The 19,723-nt window shown below is 37.0% G+C and overlaps 1 protein-coding gene across 1 annotated transcript in view; it reads right to left on the bottom strand.

Moving 5' to 3' along the window:
- Positions 1 to 19,723, bottom strand: part of LOC140753714 (lachesin) — a 106,044-nt gene that overhangs the window by 44,948 nt on the left and 41,373 nt on the right. The window contains exon 2 of the mRNA XM_073088480.1: positions 17,587 to 17,700. Within this exon, the coding sequence (XP_072944581.1) occupies positions 17,587 to 17,647 (61 nt within the window). The 5' untranslated portion in view covers positions 17,648 to 17,700. The remainder of the gene's footprint in view (positions 1 to 17,586; positions 17,701 to 19,723) is intronic.

Genomic DNA, 19,723 nt, shown 5'->3' with positions numbered 1-19,723 from the left:
TGATGTTATAAAATCGGATCGTAAGTGATCGCAACCGCCTATGGATTTCTGAAGTCAACTGTGATCTCTGATTGGAACCTTATCTGAGGTCGATCGTAAACTAAATAAGAGTAAGTCGGAACGCCTCATATACGTTTGTTATTGTGTAAATATTATTTTGTTATTGCGTCGTCTGTTTTATTGTTTTGTGTAATTATTTTTATTGACGTCTTTTACGTGTCCATGATTAGAACTGGAAGCTCTATTATGTATTTCTGTTTGATTAAAGCTCAATTCCTGATTGATGATCTTTTTCTTGTAAAAAATTAGTACAATCTGGCAGTATTATAAAATACTTCAGAATTTTTGTAAAAATACTTTCCATCTTGTAACACTCATTAAATTTATCAAAGAAGTAATTATTACAGCGGAGACAAATTGAAATATGCAACGAGGTAATCAATGCGGTCGTAAGAAAACCGGCTACAGTTTAGAACATGCCTTCAGGCGTCGAGCCGGGGTATGTGTGTATGTTCGGGATGATATCTGCTGCCGCCGTCTCAGCTGCCTCGAAGACAAGGACCTATCCTTGTTGTGGGTGCGCGTGGATATTGGGGGGCAGACCCGCGTCTACGCGTGCCTTTATAGGTCCTACAGCGGAGATGTTGAGACAACTCGACTATTCGAGCACGTCCAGTGGGGGACTGACAAAATGCTGCAGCAGTGCCCTTCGGCAGAGTTGGTCATTCTGGGTGACTTCAATGCCCACCATATTGAATGGCTAGGCTCCCGAATCACGGACTTCGCCGGAAGAACTGCGTATGACTTCTCCTTGGCATATGGGCTCTCCCAGGTCGTACCCGGTCATACTAGGGTACCTGATATTGAGACCCATACTGCGTCTTTGCTGGATCTTCTGTTAACCAACTATCCTGATGACTACCAAGTGATGGTCAAGGCTCCTCTTGGATCTTCTGACCATTGCTTGGTAAGTTCTTCTGTGCCCTTGTCGCGTCCCACGGGGGCTCGACCACCGGGGAAGCGACAAGTTTGGCACTACAGGTCAGCAGATTGGGACGGGCTCCGGGAATTCCTGGCCTCGTACCCGTGGAGGCAGCTATGCTTCGTCTCGGGTGATCCTAGCACGTGCGCTGACTCTGTGGCCGACGTCATACGGCAGGGTATGGAATGCTTCATTCCAAACTCTGTCGTGTCCGTCGGTGGGCGGAGTCAGCCCTGGTTTGATGGGCCTTGCGCTAAGGCTTCACGTCATAAGCAAGAGGCCTACCAAGCCTGGGCATCAGCACACGCGTGCAAGGATCCGAAGACCCCCGAGTTACGAACCGCACTTAACGCTGCCTCCCGTTCAGTAAAGAAGTATATGGCCAAGGCGAAGTCTAGGCACATTGGCAGAATTGGCGAGCGACTACTTGGTTACCCCTCCGGGAGTCGAGCCTTCTGGTCGCTGGCCAAAGCTGTCGTGGGTAATTTCTGTCACTCCTCACTACCGCCCCTGCGGAAATCAGACGATTCTCTGGCCCACACGGCAAAGGGGAAAGCCGATCTTCTGGGCAACCTCTTTGCCTCAAACTCGACTCTTGATGACAAGGGGGCCACACCGCCTACCATCCCGCGGTGTGAGGGTTCTATGCCTGATATACGCTTTACGCAGAAAGCTGTCAGGCGAGCTCTATTGTCCCTTGATGTCAAGAAGTCGAGTGGGCCGGACGAAATCCCCGCAGTGGTGCTGAGGACGTGTGCTCCCGAGTTGACTCCCATCTTAACGCGTTTATTCTCGCTTTCCTATACCACAGGTGAAGTACCGTCTTCGTGGAAGGTAGCCCTCGTTCACCCGATTCCTAAAAAGGGTGACCGCAGTGACCCGGCTAATTACAGGCCTATTGCGATAACCTCCTTGCTCTCAAAGGTAATGGAGCGTGTGGTTAATACCCAGCTTCTGAGGTACCTCGAGGATCGCCAGCTGATCAGCGATCACCAATATGGTTTCCGCAAGGGCCGTTCAGCTGGTGATCTTCTGGTGTACCTCACACACCGATGGGCGCAAGCCGTTGAGAGTAATGGTGAGGCGTTGGCGGTTAGCCTGGATATCGCAAAGGCCTTTGACCGGGTCTGGCATAGGGCCCTTCTCGCGAAGCTTCCATCTTACGGTCTTCCCGAGAGGTTGTGCACATGGACAGCCAGTTTTCTGTCTGAGCGGCAAATCAAAGTCGTAGTTGACGGGTGCTGCTCAGACACGAAGCCTGTTAATGCTGGCGTGCCCCAGGGCTCTGTCCTCTCTCCCACGCTATTCATTCTGCATATCAATGACATGTTGCAAAAATCTAGCAGCATTCATTGCTATGCAGATGATAGTACGGGAGATGCTGTGTACACAGGCCGTGCAAACACCTCTCGGACTCTCGTGGAGGAAAGCAGAATCCGACTTGTGTCTGAAATCGAGAACTCTCTGGAGCAGGTCTCGACATGGGGTCGACTTAACCTTGTTGAGTTCAACCCCACGAAGACGCAAGTCTGCGCGTTCACCGCTAAAAAAACCCCATTCGTCATAGCGCCACGGTTCCAGGGAATTCCACTCACCATTGATAAAAGTATAGGGATCCTAGGAGTTGACATATCGTGTGATGTGCAATACCGGGGTCATTTGGACGTTAAGGCGAAGTTGGCATCAAGGAAGCTGGGCGTTCTGAACAGAGCGAAGCGGTACTTCACTGCGGGGCAACTCCTTCTGCTTTATAAGGCGCAAGTGAGACCCCACATGGAGTACTGCTCGCATCTCTGGGCAGGAGCACCCCAATACCAACTTAACCCACTTGACTCCGTACAGAAACGCGCAGTACGAATCGTCAACGATCCGAGGATTTCCGATCGGCTAGAACCTTTAAGTTTACGGAGGGACATAGGTTCCCTCTGCGTGTTCTACCGGCTTTACAATGGTGAGTGTTCCCAGGAACTATTTGACCTGGTGCCTACATCACCGTTCCTCCATCGCACCACTCGCCGAAGGATGAAGTTCCATCCACACCAACTGGACTCGTGGCGGTCCTCCACGGTTCGATTTGCGCGGACGTTCTTGCCACGGACGTGCAAAATGTGGAATGAACTTCCTTCTGAGGTATTCCCGGAGCGCTATGACATGGGGCTCTTCAAAAAAGGTGCAAAAAGAGCTCTCCTTCAAAGCCGGCGATGCATTGGCGACTCCTCTGGTGTTGCAAATGTCCATAGGCGACGTTGACTACTTTCCATCAGGTAGCACGTCTGCTTTATCGTCAGGTTCAAATATAAAAAAAAAAAAAAAAAAAAAAAAAAAAAAAAGAAAAGGGGTCGCAAAGATTGCAGTCAAAACAAGAGACCGAATGAAAAATTACATATTTAATGGTTGAGACGGTTTTAATATTCTAATTCGAATTCGCGGGAAGAAAAACTGAGGGAATTAAAACAGGCCGCCCATCATTACTGCGTTGTCTCAATGCGGTACACTACTGGCGATACACGATTATATAGTAAGAATACGTCGTCGTTAACATATTACTGTCCCATAGCTGGGCATGGGTCTCCTTTTTTTTTTACTAAAACCCCCCGGTGGCCGTCCTCAGCGTTTGGTGGAGAACTCCGGGATCTCCAACTGAACACAACCGGAGTCCTCCTAACGTGATGCCCTTCTATCGGGATCTGCCCTGGGGGAGCAATTTACGCTTCTCTCACATCCCCTGGTGATTACAGCGATATGCGACCACACAAACCGCTGTCCTTCCAGGGGTCGCTTGCTGAAGATAGAAGGGTTTAAGCTATCTTACCGCGCTTGCCAAGTACGAATTTATTTTATTTTAAGACATATTGATTTGAATGATAAGAGGAAAACACTCATACGAACGAATTTAATGTATTACTCAATGTTTGCAAAGCATTTGTGGGCAATCTCAGGTAGGAATAAAATTAAATTGGGGAAGATTATACATGTCGTTGTGCTACACACGTAAACTTGTGCGTAAAGTAGTGTTTTTACAGCTTGATTTAGCGTTGTGATTTCTTAAGAAAATATTAAGCTTACGTATGTTATCATATAAGCTTAAATTTTATATGATACTTCAATATAATCGCTTTTTGTTCCTCGGCAGCGGTGAAACGTGTGCCTAAAAGAAGGCCGCAGCGCCATTACTATCAGCCGAACGCCATATTTCTCAACCCTTTTTCTCGCTGTTTCCAAAGTTTTAATTAGTGCCAGAGGACATTATCCAAGCTCTTCTTACTTCTGTCTCCGCTCCACGGACCTCTTTCCGAAATAGCCGATTTTACTCGAAATGCGAATTATTTTTTCTGAAACTTCTCAATAGCTACAACTTTCAACTAATGACCGCCTTTAGGCTCTCATATCCCTGGGGGATTGCATAAGTTTGCCGTAAAATATAAAAATGTATATTCGTGACAAAAAATTATATGGTTTTAAAAATATGACGTATATCAGAAGCGAATAGTAAGAATAGGGCTTAGAGATTGAAGTGAATTAACACTGAACAGTTATGATAAAATTTTATTTCGACAATAATATAAATAAAGATAAATACGACGAGCTATATCATAATAATTAGCTATTATCTAGACTAGGCACGGGTAGTTATTTCGGAATCACAAACATTCCAATCACATTTATACTTAGGTCTCATAAGCCTAAATAATCTGTAATCATCCATTTCGTAGAAAACATAACATTAATTTGTCAAAAAAATCGTTCAGATTCTTATAAAAATACAATATAATTACGAGAAGTGTTATAAATATCTGACGAAAATTATATTGTGAACTTAGCATAATGACTGGATTACTGAAATTTTAATCATTGAAAAACGAAGTGGATTCCCGCGTTTTAGAATATTAAATTACGTAAAAATAAATTGATACGAATATTTTTACACTCATAGCGCCACACTAGGAAATGTTGGTGTCGTGGATGCTACGGACACAATCAAAGACGAAGTCATTACATGTCAGACCAGTATCATGACTCCGCCAAAGGAAACAATGGAAAACTAATTTAAACTACAATAATTACCCAGGCCTTTCATATATTGTTAGAAATGGAGCTTAAAACTGTCTGTAAGCGGAAGAGCGCTAAAGACGCGTCCCATTTCGCTTAATCCTCGGCCGCGCGGGATGAATGGACACAATTTGCTGCACTTGACACCGCGTCTGGCTGTCATTGTGGCGCTCAACTGTAGGACTACCATGAGTTTACAAAAGTATTACTCGCTAGCGACTGCGTAAAATAAATGTATGAAAAATTGTACAGCGCCTCTGGTGGTTACTCGTAGAACTAAAATCCGTAGTGACGTAACTCGATACGTAAAAAACCTATCGAAATCAAATCGCTAGCGAATGTCATTATGATCTATTGCCATACAAATTCGGTCCCATGAGTCAGTAATTTGACAGACGTTGTCAAGAAATACCGTAACGATAGTAGTTATGTTATTCACTAGCAAAATGACAATAGTTTTCTATTTACCATTTCTATAGTGGCGTTTCTATGCCAACTCATGGTAATGCTACTGAGCTGTTTTGTTCGTTTTTATTACAGTCACTTGTAATGCACATCTCAAGACGGCTCTGTCATCGTAATATTGCAATGGTAGAGATTTTTCTCGGTACTTTGTGTATTACACATACACATACAAATACGAAGTGACGAACACATAAACTCCGTTCATTATTTAAATATATGTCGGGCCGGGGATCGAACCCGGAACCCTACGTGTCAGAATATTATCCGCTCCGCCACGCTCAATGACAAACTAATGTAAACTACAATAATTACCCAGCCCTTTCATATAAAGTTAGAAATGCAGCTTAAAACTGTCTGTGAGCGGAAAAGCGCTAAAGACGCGTCCCATTTCGCTTAATCCTCGGCCGCGCGGGATGAATGGACACAATTTGCTGCACTTGACACCGCGTCTGACTGTCATTGTGGCGCTCAACTGAGCTGTTTTGTTCGTTTTTATTACAGTCACTTGTAATGCACATCTCAAGACGGCTCTTTCATCGTTATATTGTATTATTTCATCGTCATTTTTTTACGTAGTACTTTAGGCACCTAACAGTTGGTATGTGTAATCGTTTTTTTACCGCGACCCTAACAAGGCTATCTAAGATAAGATATTGGAATGAATTGGTCATGATACAGTTACAATTTTCAAATTAATACAGATTCAGATAAGTAATAAAAAAATGATATCAAATATGAAAAATGATACATAATTCAATTCATTTTAAACTCTCGCTAGAGGTAAATGTTTTAAAATATAATTCAATTCTATCCTTAAATTATCGCCATGCCGTCGGCAATTAAAGTTGCCATTGTCAAGTTTATTTTTCTTTTGTGGCTAATTTATGCAATTTGCTGCTAAATTTACATTCGATTGAATACTTAATTATTTTAGCGTACACCGCTATAAATACTGTGGGTCATTTAACTTAGAAGATTATATTTCTTCTATTGAAACAAAGGAAGTGCAGTGTTCAGCAAACAATCCCGATATACAATTATCATAACCGATACCGACTATTGCGCATTGAGGTTCCGCTCACGCAGCGCAATCAGGGCAAAGAAAATCAACAAAATACACCCACAACACATATTGAAGCCGAACGACTTTGTATTTAGTTTTAATTGTCTCTCTTTCGAAGCGAACGTGCGAAGAAAGAGAAACTTTTTATACAATACGTAAATTGCCGCAATAAAGCAAATTGCGATTAATCTGCCGCGAAAGAAGTGAAATGCGGTAATGGCGGGAACTGTTCCATCTGCCGCAATTACGTATTAATGCAGAAGTCGAATTAGTTCAAACTAACAGGCGACCGATTTATTTAAATAGCTATGTTTCAATTTGTGGCTGCGAGTTCGCAAGATTGAGTATAATTAAAAAAAAATCTCCAATTATAACCAATATTTCATACTGCAGGTAACGGATTATATCCGATATTTCATAAGCTATAGAATATGTTGAAATATACTTTTGATTAGAACTTAATAATATAATGGACTTATATTTTTAAGAAATAAATATACATTGAAACAAAAAATGCACGTGATCTTAATCATTAACGTTACATTTCTAAATTCGTTTTTACTAGATATTTTCGTTGTATATGCTCGGAAAATATAGCAATTTAGTGCGTAGGTGTACTAAAAGAGGGAATTTTACGTAATATTTTGTTTTATTCACATTATTGGCTTCGAAGTTGACGACTTATCAAGTACATAATAATCATCCCACGTTTTCTGCAAATTGAATGAGAGTTGATGTGAACTTTCAAAGTCACGAGTACAACAATACCTACGCCAGTTGATATCTTTGTTATATTTTTGTATACTTAATCTTTTCCTCTTGTCAGTGGCCCACGCGACTGGTGACAGGTAATCCGGGAAGATTTCGAAGACATTTTTCAAAGTATGTCTCACTGCTATTTGGAAAATATTTTTCTATATACTGATTATCACTCACCTTTATTTATTCACGTTATTGGATTCTGTGTGAAAATAACTGTAAAATTTCTGAAGTTGGTGGTTTATGTTGAAGAATACAATAGGCGACAATCTGATTTTACCTTCCATCTTCAAACGCTAAGTTGCTTAGCGTTACAAAAGCCATCATGTTATTATGGCGAAACATCGTATAATACTAATTTCAAGCTTTATGATTTTAAAGTTATTCGTAAATAAATAAAGTCAAAATAAATAATTAAGCAAGTAATCAAACAAAATATTCACTTTAAAACGTATTCATGAACTTATTTACAATACCCAGTATTCTTTTGACCATAAAAGGTTTATTCAAAATATTATATTAATATAATTATTTCCGTTGTCATAAATGAAATAATTGTTACATAGAAAACAATATCACACGGGTACGAATCAATTATTCAGTGAACGGGAATTTCGTACCATTTATACTAAATTCTGAGAATATTCTATTGTTTTTATTCAGAGCAAATTGCCTTATGAAAGCGATTTAAATTTGCAAGAGATTCAATTTACATAACGAGCGATTTGTACCTCATAAAGATTATTAAGCCTTCTGTCCGGGTTCCGTTTGTAGATATCCGTTCTTCTTTTCTACCTGAATCTCTTAGGCTAAGGTGAATATTTTATGTCAATACTTCAGCTTTTGTGTTACAGATAGCTTTGTGTTGCAAAACGTTTAGAATTTGGAGCTAGCTGTATTATATTTGAAATGTTTCCCGTTTGAACTGGGTTCTTTACATTCTTTGTATTAATTTGGCAACCCGCTTTATGTAGCGGTCATATTATTATATATCAGAATATTATAATTGCCATGTACCTACAGTTTGACAGACCGGTTCCATCCTGGGGCAGGCAAACATTATATTACATTTATATGATTATAACGATTCTTTATCAAAGCGTAATAAATAACCTTACAGTAAAACACATTTTATTTATTTATTTATTAAAAATACATCTTACATTTCATATTTCATTTCATCATTTGCAAATACATCTTACATTTCATATTAGTTTTTGGATGATTTCTTATAAATTCGGAAAAAACCCGTACTTTGAAGTAATTACAAATGTATACTTGTAACACTGTATTGTCCATTAGTTAATTTATTATAAACAAAAATCTGTTATCAAACGTTAATTGCAACATATAAACCTCAATGGCCATTCCAAAATAGGAAAGGAGTTATTTTAAAGTAAGGTTCTCCCAGAAGTAATATCACACCTACCGTTAACATTTCAAGGGATAATGTTCCTATTAGAGACTTCGTTATATCCACATTAAAAACATTATGAGATGCATTTTAAGATTAAAGTTTAAATAAGCAATGTACCTAAATTGTTTAATTTATACGTTTAGGTCTAAAATAGTTTTAATTGTAGGTATTATAAATAAAATACCTCTTTTTTACCACGCTTTTATTAGCTTGACCTGTATGTATGTATGTAACGCATGTCTTTTCTTCGTTTTTACTTACTTTGAATTCGATCCGATTAATTTAAAAAAAATAAAAAATGTCAAGAGCCGATGGCAGTACACGATTTTAAATTTTATCGCATTTACCCCATCAGGATCGTCAGGAAACAGGATTAACAATTTTCCTTGTGCGATTTTACCGTGGTTTTAGTTTATAAACTGTAATCATTATTAACAACATTAAGATGCTATATGTCGTGTGTGTCAAGAGGGTTAAACTTAAATATAAAAACATCCAAAACCAAAAGATAATTTTAAATTCATCATTTAGATGTTTGTCTGATCAGGAATCAGGGATCGAACCCTGAACCTCAAGCGCGGCAGACTATCGAAATCAATTTACTGTTACTTTATTTTAATTTTAGGTATAGTAGTTGCAAACGAACAAACAACCCAACTTCAATTACTGCTTATGAGAAATTATCATCCAAATCAGACTTATTTTTACTCAAGCACTTACAATTTATTGTCTCTCAGAATTTACATAAAACTTTTCATATTTATGTACCACACCACATTCTCGTAGAGTAAATATTAATTATAATTAATTATACACGTTTCAAACAAAACTATGATCACAGCACTAACTAGAGAGCAAAATGAAAACACATTTCCTTATTATCCGCCATAAAGTAGCAAGTCCATAATGAATTAAATTTGGAACTATCGTTAAGTTGACACTCGGCTGTGCTTTTAAACTAGAGATCCGGTGTTGAGTGGGCAATAATGTAAATTACTCTGGCAACTGCCATTAAATTGAGACAGCAATATAATTCGAGGGTTTGCTCCTACGCCCAAGTTTTAATCCGGGTTAGAAAAGCCATGCTTTAATTACAAACAATGAAACTAATCTGCTAGATAGCTTTTTATAAGATTTTCATTCTAACTTCGATCAGGGATACCATATAAAGAAAATTACTTTCGAAAGTGCAATTAAATTGAGATAGAAATACAATTTATTTGTTTTATTTTCGAAGCTTAAACTTAAGGTTTCGGAAAGTTTTAATGTTCGCAAATAAGGCCGTTTGGAAAGTTGGCAATAGTAAATTTCACTTGTACGGGTGTCTTTATAGCACAATTTATTTGCATATCATCGTTATGTCGTTACGAGTGATTTATGCATCCGAGTTATGTGTGGTATTGGTATCGAGCGGATATTTTGGAGGTCCAAGTTCAAATTCAAGACACATTTTCGGTGTGGGTATGAAAATATACTCTTTACTGTCTAGCTATTGGACAGGTCTCCTCTCTTAGTGAGAGGAGTTAAAGCAAAATGGTGGATAAAGGCGGAGGTCACTGTGGGTTGCTATAAACTTCACATGCCCTTGATAACTTTTTTTTAACTAAGTTTTCCTTCATAGTCTTAAGCAAGTAATTATTAATTTCTAATGCGCCCATAACTTTTAACAATCATCGGAGCGTGCCTGGGATTCAAATCTCAGGCTCTCCATTGAAAGGCCGAGTTTCCAACCAGTTATCTATACGTAGATAATCTAAAGCGAAATCAGTAAAATTCGTAACAATCGAACAAATATAAAATCCGTCAGTATTGTGAGTAATCCACCAACATACTTAGCGACGAAAAAGAAATCGCAGCGCCGACGGATTTCTTTTACATGACAATAAAATTCAGACGACACGACGCGAAATCCACGTTCATAGAAATAACTCATCAAATTTGACACCATATGAAGATGTTTTAGGGGAATTCCTTTTTATTACGCAGTCATTTTGGTTATACTCGTGTTGGTCTTGTTTTATAAGGATAATCTTTATGTTGTAGTGTGCCATACTAGTTACAATAGAAATGTAATAAGGATTATGTTGTCTCATTTTTTTAGTTACAATAGATTAGGTTGTCTTATTTTTATTTGAGAGTTAATTATCGCTACAGTTAGTTGTCCCGTGATATCATCTAATGCGGGAAAGTCATATGAAGTGAGGCTACTGCATTATGTTGTTAATTATTGCAACATATAATAATACAGCCGTTGTAAGCCGGTGTGTAGAATATGATATCATATAATTGGAGCGACCTACTGCAACCCACTTGAGGTTCCTTACGGGTCCTCTCTTAACCTATTCCGAATAGAGTTCAGTGTCATTATAAATGGGATGAGTTGCACTCTGCAAGTTCCAGATATGTTAAATTAGTTAGCTATGGTTAATTCAAAAATTATCTGTGCACTTACGTGATCGTCTAAATAGAGCCAAAAAGCAGTTAAAACCAGTTTCGAGCGTACCCGGGATGTATAGCTCTCAAATCCTTTGTCTGTACTATCGTTGCGCACTCACACAAATGCAACTTGTAGTTGAAGTTGGTTAAACGATGTTCACAGGCTAATTAACAAAAGATGGATTTCGTCTGTTCTTTATACTTTCCGAAGAGACGTGATACGCTTAACATAGGTATGAAATAATAGTTAGATAATTATTACTTTATTAGCATTATAATTATTATAAGACACTGTATGAAACAAACAAAATTACTTAACTTTGTAAGTAATATGATGTTCCATCTATATATATATAACTCAAAGGTGACTGACTGACATAGTGATCTATCAACATACAGTCCAAACCACTGGACGGATCGGACTGAAATTTGGCATGCAGGTAGATGTTATGAGGTAGGCATCCGCTAAGAACGCATTTTGATCAATTCTACCCCCAAGGGGATAAAATAGGGGATGAAAGTTTGTATAATCTTCTCAGTTAATAATATTACTTCGTAACGCGAGCGAAGACGCGGACAAAAGCTCGTTAATAACATACTCGTATATATGCCATCAAAAAGCAAAACTTTAAAAGGGATTTTAAATAAACTATGTAAAATTCCTTTTAAAGTCCCATATTGATTTGTGTAAAATGAAATTAAAAGCTACGATATTAAAGCCCGTTTCTTATAATTTCAATATTGAATCAGTGTTTTTACTCGTTAACTACTGAATCTCTTCAACGAATGAAAAATCTTTAATGGAATTAATTAAATTTGTATGATGTTGAACATGTAATGATTTAATCCAGATATTTATTTTTCGCTTATTACGAATCCGTATTCAATTTTCATGATTAAATAATCTGTACAGATTGTAATCCATTGGTTATAAATATAGTTCTTATATTTTTGTTTTTATTTTTTAAACTACTAAAAAACTTCAATTAGTTTCTTTTTCAAGATATCGATATTAGAATTAAAAAAAATCGGGAAACTACGTGTGAAGTTATGTTAATTAACTGAAAACGTTTAACTGGATAATGTAAAAAAAATCAATTTCGTAGCCTCACAATGATTAAATAATAATACTATTACAAAAAGAGACTCGGAATTCAAAACAGAAGGCGACGTTCGAAATTTAAAATAATAAAGCAATACAATAAACAATTCCGAAATAGACCGGGTGATAATTTAAATTTAAGCCGTGACAGCGGTTGTCAAATTCACTCGAGCGGGCCGAGTTCGCGCGTCATCGATTTCTGCTAATTGGATGTAACTTTTCACGAGTGCGTCGCACTAGCCAGTGTCGCCATTCATTTCCGATGGATACAGATTAAAACAATATTCCTAATAAATGCATGATATTTAAATAAAATTAATAGTGAAGTGTATATTTTACGATTTAACTTTTAGTATTTGAGATTCCTTTAAGTAGTCCGTAATAAGTAGGTCCTTTTTTTCGTTTCTTGTAGATATTTAGATAGAGACTTAAATATATTATATAGTATAATAAAAAAAAAAACTACACAGGTACCATAGTAGTACTATTACAGTTTTGTTAATAGTGCGACCTGTTAGGAATTTATATTATTTAGTATAATCGGACCAGACAGCATCAGTAATGGAACAACGTATTGTGAAAATACTGCTAGTTCACTCTGAAGTTGTTGCGAACAGGTGTAGCCATACAATTTGCTATGGCGACGCGTTTAATTTCTATATTCAGAGCGGACTATCAATTTTACGCGGACTATACCATTACAACTTTCTTATTAAATAAAAGTCGTTAGAACGACCAGCTTAAAAATAATTACGACATTTAACACACGAGAAATAATCTTTAAAATGAGTAGGTTTCGCTTAGTTTAATTTTTAAAATATAATGTAATATTATTACGTGAAAAATATCCATATGATTTTAAAGCGTTAGCTTTGTGAACGTATCGCAGTCCTACAAACTAAATCGAATAAAATAAACTGTTGCAAGTGAGGAGTAGAGAGACCGATAAAAGGAACTACTCGTATGTCCTTTGCTTGTAATAAATTATGAGATTGTCGCAAATAAAGTAAATAAAGAAATACAAGACGAACATCAGGAAAATGGTTCAACATGTTAATAACCCTTCTATATCACAAATTATATATTTCGTGAGTATTATGAAGAATCTCCGAATATTCATGTTTTGCCCTCGCGTTAGCAAGATATCGTCAGTCACGAGTATTAATATAATGTATGATCTGCCTTTTTACATAAATAAATACCTATTCATGCGAGTACTGAAACATGTGAAATCGTGAATGCCCATTCATAATAATTTGGGTCAGGGAGCGCCTGAAAAAGCTCGCGGTGCCGTCTTGAGGGCTAAAGATATTACGGATTTGTATTCCTAATAGAAATATAGGAGTAAATAACTGTTTTTTGTCATTTGGCAGTTATCACCTGCCGGCAGGCGGTATGTAAGACTAAGCTGAGCTTGGGGCGCGTTATTTCATAAAGTAAATATTTATGAGGGAAACTCCTTTCCCTCGCGCGTCCTACGGTAAGCCGCCTGATCCGAAAAGACATAAACCTCTGGGGATTCAGCTTGAAGTTCACAAAGGCAGTGTTGTCTGCTTTTTCTAACCTCGCCAACTAACTGTACACTTTTTTCGCCTTTTTCTTGCTGTCTGTTGCAGTTTTATAAGAATTTAGCTGTGTAGCTGTTCTTAACTTTATTAGATGTTCGAGATAATATGAGATTGCTATTCTAGAAGCAGAAAAGTAAATGGCAAAATATCGATAATAATAAATGGGTCCTTATCATGAATATAATGTTAAGCCAATATTTAGTAACTATATTTGTTATGAAAGTGGCAAATAATAAATTCCACTGGACGGTAAGTGAATATGCACTACTTTGACTAACAAAATTGGAAGACCTCGTGCAAGTATCTGCCTTAGCGCACTCTTGTAACCATAACCATAATACTTTATAGGGGTGGTATAGTGGTCGATAGTGGAAACACACAAGTGATTTAAACCTAAAAGGGTTTAAATCACTCGTGTATCTACATGCTATTTGTTGACTTAAGTAGGGATGTTTTGTTTATCTACGTTTAAATAAAAAAATAATATTTGAGATTACTTCAAAAACGGTCGTATAGGAGTGAAGTATTACTTGGAGTTCCCTGTAGGTTTAGGTCACCGTCCTGTTTGATCTGCCAGGCTTAGGGTAAAACAACACGTGTCCCTTTCAAGATTTGTTTTCGCACGCTCATTCAAATATTACACCTGTCTCTTTTGCACCCTTACAATTTTATATCATTTTATGGGAATTCAAACTGCTTAATTACGGGCGTATAAGGGTTATTATCATTGCACCGATTTCAAGATTGTCTATATAATAATTAGTGTATTTGAATTATTTTACCTTATGTGTTTTGTAAGTCATTAGGTCATTAGAGTGCAAAGGTAATAAATATATTTATATATTATCCTATATAACTAAATATATATACAATTCAGGTCTAAATAAATTTAAATAGGAATTGTGGTGCTTTTTTGTGTGCCACTTAAAATCAGCCCCACAATCATTTATTTACTCTTTCTAGGTCATAAAAATATACTATGGTATGAATATCTACACTTTAGATATCTCAGCTTCGTAAGAGTTAGCGTATACTATACCCCGAAGTGACTTTGTTGTAAAGATTTTAAATGTTCACAAAAATTGATCTTTCATTCGGAAGACCCTTGCTTCCGAAAACTCCTAACGGTACTGGTGAAAATTAAATAACGACCCCATCTTGTCTTTAACCTAAGCTCCGGTTACCTATAAAATTAATTTACGAACCTGAAAACCGGGAATTTTAATGCAATGAGTAAGGGACCGTTTCGAAGACGTGCAAAAGAAAAGTAACAAAAAGTGAGCCTTCGAGAGGTTTATGCAAATTTAACGCAAAAATTTTGTAAGTTACCGTGACTGTTATATTATTATTTGCAAACAACACGCCTGCTTGAAGGTGTTTTTGGATAAACAGAGTTTATGATGGACGGGCAATAAGCAATAACTAAGTGTAGGGTTGAGAGGAAATTTGCGTTTGAACGAGATATTTAGCATTGTAAGTACGGAATTTCACGTTTTTGTAACGTTAAATATAAACCGGCTTAGAAAAGAAATATTATTACACCTTTTATAAAGTTACTTCATGAAAATTAATTAAAAAAAGTGTGTGTGTGTGTCAGCTACGAGGCACCATTGGAGTTTACTCCTTACGAACGATATACGTAGGCGCGCAACACACATGTACAAACATACGCACACATTCAACTCTCAGACTGGAGGTAGTGAACTATACAGTGAGACTTCGAAGTATCGCGCAAAGAGGAGACCCCGAGAATGAGATACGCTGTGTAATGTATTCCATCTCATTCTTTTACACGTTCAATCCTACAGATATGTATGTTTGTCTCTTTCTACGTAACGCCTCAACTTTTCGTGTTACACTTGATTTTACTCCTCATAAAATTTCCGTACCGGGCCTTATAACTCAAATCGTTTCTTAAGGAGTAAACTCCAAAAATAAATTAAAGATTGTATGGTAAATACCGCTTGAAAATACTTTTCATGCGTTACTTGTATTCTTGTACATACACATACAGAAAATATAGTAACAAAAACACACTGTTGATTATAGGTAAAGGATTCCGTTGTATTGTACTTACGTTTTTTTATATTTATCCCATGTTACATTACCTTTCTACGCCAAATTTCTATAGAAACTTTAAACTATATTCTAGCCCATTAAAAATGCGGATGGGTAGACTTTAAGAATTTCAAGCAAATTGTTAAAACCTCTACTAAAGATTTATAACTATGATTAATTTCTTATATGTAAATATCTTCAAAAAGCGATATCGGTTTAGCACGTATATGTCTGAACTTCCAGCTTCTAGACTTAATTCAATAAAGTCTTATTAAAGAACAAAAAGACTAAAGGTACAAAAACATTTCTCTCTCAAAGAATAAATAAATAAAAATATTTCTCTAAAGTTATTAACAGACATACATTGCCTCGGAGCTACGAAACCAGGTAGTCTCAAGGGAGCCTGGCGTAGTCTTCGAACTCGCAATTTAATTAAAGCAAAATAGTCTAGGAGCTAAGTGGGCAAAAGGTAATTACGGGATAATACTTTACTATAAATTCATTGCAGCGTCCGTGGATATTCGAATTTAATTCCAGATTAAGAGATACGTCACATTAAAGTCTATTTAATAAGTGCTGAATGAACAACTTTAACATATTCGTAGAAACTATTATTATCTTAAGTGGATTGGGTGGGCATTCAATTATATTAGAGCCTTACAGCAATAGGTTAACGTATAAAGTTTTACTCTCAAATTTAGTTAATGTAGATACTTGCTTGCACCTTGAATAGTCTAGGCGCTATGCGGGTGAAATGAAGTTACGGGATACTTCACTATAAATTAATTGCAACGTCCACAAAAAAAATATTATTCAGTATTAAGAAATACATCACATTTAGGCTTCAAGCAGTACTGAATGAACAACTTCAACCTCCTACACCTATTTACATATTTGTGGGCATTATTACTATCCTAAGTGGATTGGGCGGACAGATTAGATTAGGTTAGTGCCATATAAGTAAATTAAGTTATTAAAAAAATCCCAAATTTTAACTTAGCTATTTAATTTAGATATTTAGTTGTATTTTGTTGCAAAAACGAATTGATATGAAGTCAATGAAATATACAAATAATATGGATGTACTTAACATCTTTACCTGTAATATCTTAAATTGATATTTTAAAGTTCCTTTGTGCATAGTTCGTAAATGTGTACAAAATCAATTGTGCATAGTGAATATAAATGTTTCGTATATCATCATTAACAATTTTATAATTTCGAATATTGTATCTACATATTTGAATACAAAATTGCTACCTATCGACTTATATTATAACAAAACATTGGCAACATAGTTCAATTAATCAACGCCCGCTCCGCTGAGGATATCAGTCCATTGATATTTAACTCAGTGTATGTCAGTGTAATTATCGGTAACTACTCCAGACTCTACGATGATCACAACACTACTAGCGTACCTCTTAATTCTAAACGTAGTTAAGAAAGATAAATAAATATAAAATTAGAGAGAGAGAGATTGAGAAACAGACAGACCTAGAGATATAAAAAAAGAGATAAAAGTGGACTAATAAATTATGCTTGTAGTTTATATTTGTTGTCTGAAATTATAAATATTTAAATGTATTTTTTTTAGTCAAACAAATATAAGGAAGAGAAACAGACAGAGAGAGAGGGAGTGTAGAGCTACAAGGAAGAGAGAGAGAGTGTAGTGACGTGACGTACCGTGTTTGCCGCTGTTGGCTGCCGCGAGCGCGGTGCTAAGTACCAAGAGGTGCACCAGCATGCTCCCCCGCTCCGCGCCGGGCGCACATCGAGCCCAAACACTGGCGACTGAACCTGGAACAATAACATTTACGATTTTAGTGAAGGTGACTTGTAATTATTATAATAAAAAAAAAACAAAAAGAAAAAGTTTTCTCCTTTACTTTCTTTCTCACTTGGCCAGCGCGGTGGACTATGGCCTAACCCTTTTTATTCTGAGAGGAGACAGTGCCCAGCACTGGGACAGTGATGGGTTGATGATAATGATGATGACTTATAATAAACTTTCCAAGGTATCCCCGGAACGCTATGACAGTACTATCAATTGAACCTGACACAATTAATAGTATTTATGTAAAGGTTTTATACTGAGATTTTGTAAAGGCCCCATACTTGAAATGGGTACAGCTAAATGCCATTATACTGTCGACGTTTTAGTTATCAACTCTTGGCTGGACACCTCTTTTATATTCGATAATTATTTGAAATTGTAAGGAAATAATAAGCTTTGTTAATATCCACGAGAAAATACTGATAGACATAAACTTCAACCAGAACAATATTTGTAAGAACAGAAACAACATTTCTTTCTAATCAGTTAAGTAGGATGAAAGAAATTTTGAGTTGCTTTGCGGAAGCGCTTGACAGGTTAAAGGCGAACAAGCCTTCAAAAAAATGTTTTTCCTTTCTCGTGTAAAATACGAGTATGTAAAATTCATCATCATCAACCATAACTATCCCACTATCGGGCACGAGTCTCCTCTCACAATAAGGGAGGTTTAGGTCTTATTACTCTGTGGAGAATGAATGCAGTTCGCTATAATTTTGTTTACCATTAAATCAAGTTTAAGGATTTACATCACACAACTTACACAGAACGTGACCGAAGCGTGCCGTGGCAGACGAAAAAGTTTTCTCTTTTGCAATTTGCATTACGTATCTACAGCCACAGTCGCTCAGACACAGAGGGTGCGTGGCAAAATGTTGTTTTTTTATAATATAGGCAGCAGACGAGCATGCAGTCCACCTGATGGTAAGTGGCTACTGCCGCCCATGGACATCTGTAATGAACGCCAGATAGGATTAATTTTTCCACACACACCACAGGTTCACCGCTAGCCCTGAGGACTAAGCTGGAACGCCTCGAAAAATTATGTTTCCCTTACCACGCCAAAGAAAAATATGTAGAATGCAGAAAAATATGACTTGTCTGCTACGTTCCTTGTCGGACACGTTGATTAATGTCTGTAAAGATATACAGGGCCTTAATGTTGTCTAATACCGGAAACTTGTAAAAAATAAATTTTATTAGGAAAATACTTCATCGAAAATACACTTCTACGAGAAAATCGACTTTTTCTTGCCTAATAGATAATTGTAATATTACAAATAAAGCAATTGCGGCACGGATTTTATTACGATTGTTATAATCACAATTTCGTCAATTTATTAATAGTTAATTGTAACTCGTTCATAATCCAATAAAGCTAAAATCGCTCGCTATTATCCTCTACTTACTTTACAAACACAAAACAAGATCAAAGGTATCGTTCAAATAACTAAGACATTTAAATATTCTTAGCGTAATTTGCTTATTTTAATTAAAGCCTTAACCGGGACGTAGAACTGACATAAAACGGACAATCACGAAAATAAATTCGCATCTCCACTTTGAGAAATTGTTGAACTGCTGCTAAGGATAACGAATACAACGAAAACGAGTGGCCATCCCTCAGAGTTCGTTGTGAAATAAAACATAATTTCGTTGTGGAACCGGGAGCGGTTTGAATAACAACTCTTTAATTGAAAGTTTAGCAATTTGCTTCGCCCCCGGAATGGACCCGGCGGCGTGGGGCAACTCATCCGCCGCGGTTCAAAATTGAATGTAGGCAGATGCGCTTAATTACTGGGCCAGATGCTGGCCGCCCCGCTTATCTCGGGATGAACCTTCGAGGTCACCCAAGATATTTCCTTAGACGTGCTCTAAAGACGCTACTTAAAATCTACTTAAACACGGAACTATTTTACCTTGTGTCTTTTGTGCAAAATTTTCAGTTTTTAAATTTTGTCATATTAAATTGAAGTAGAGAGACCAAGT

Source organism: Epargyreus clarus, unplaced genomic scaffold, assembly GCF_041222505.1.
Source record: "Epargyreus clarus isolate Ecla_fem2 unplaced genomic scaffold, WU_Ecla_fem_2.2 ptg000003l, whole genome shotgun sequence".
In the NCBI taxonomy this organism is placed as follows: domain Eukaryota; kingdom Metazoa; phylum Arthropoda; class Insecta; order Lepidoptera; family Hesperiidae; genus Epargyreus; species Epargyreus clarus.
Note: the sequence above shows the minus strand (reverse complement) of the source record. Positions and strands in the feature narration are given on the sequence as shown.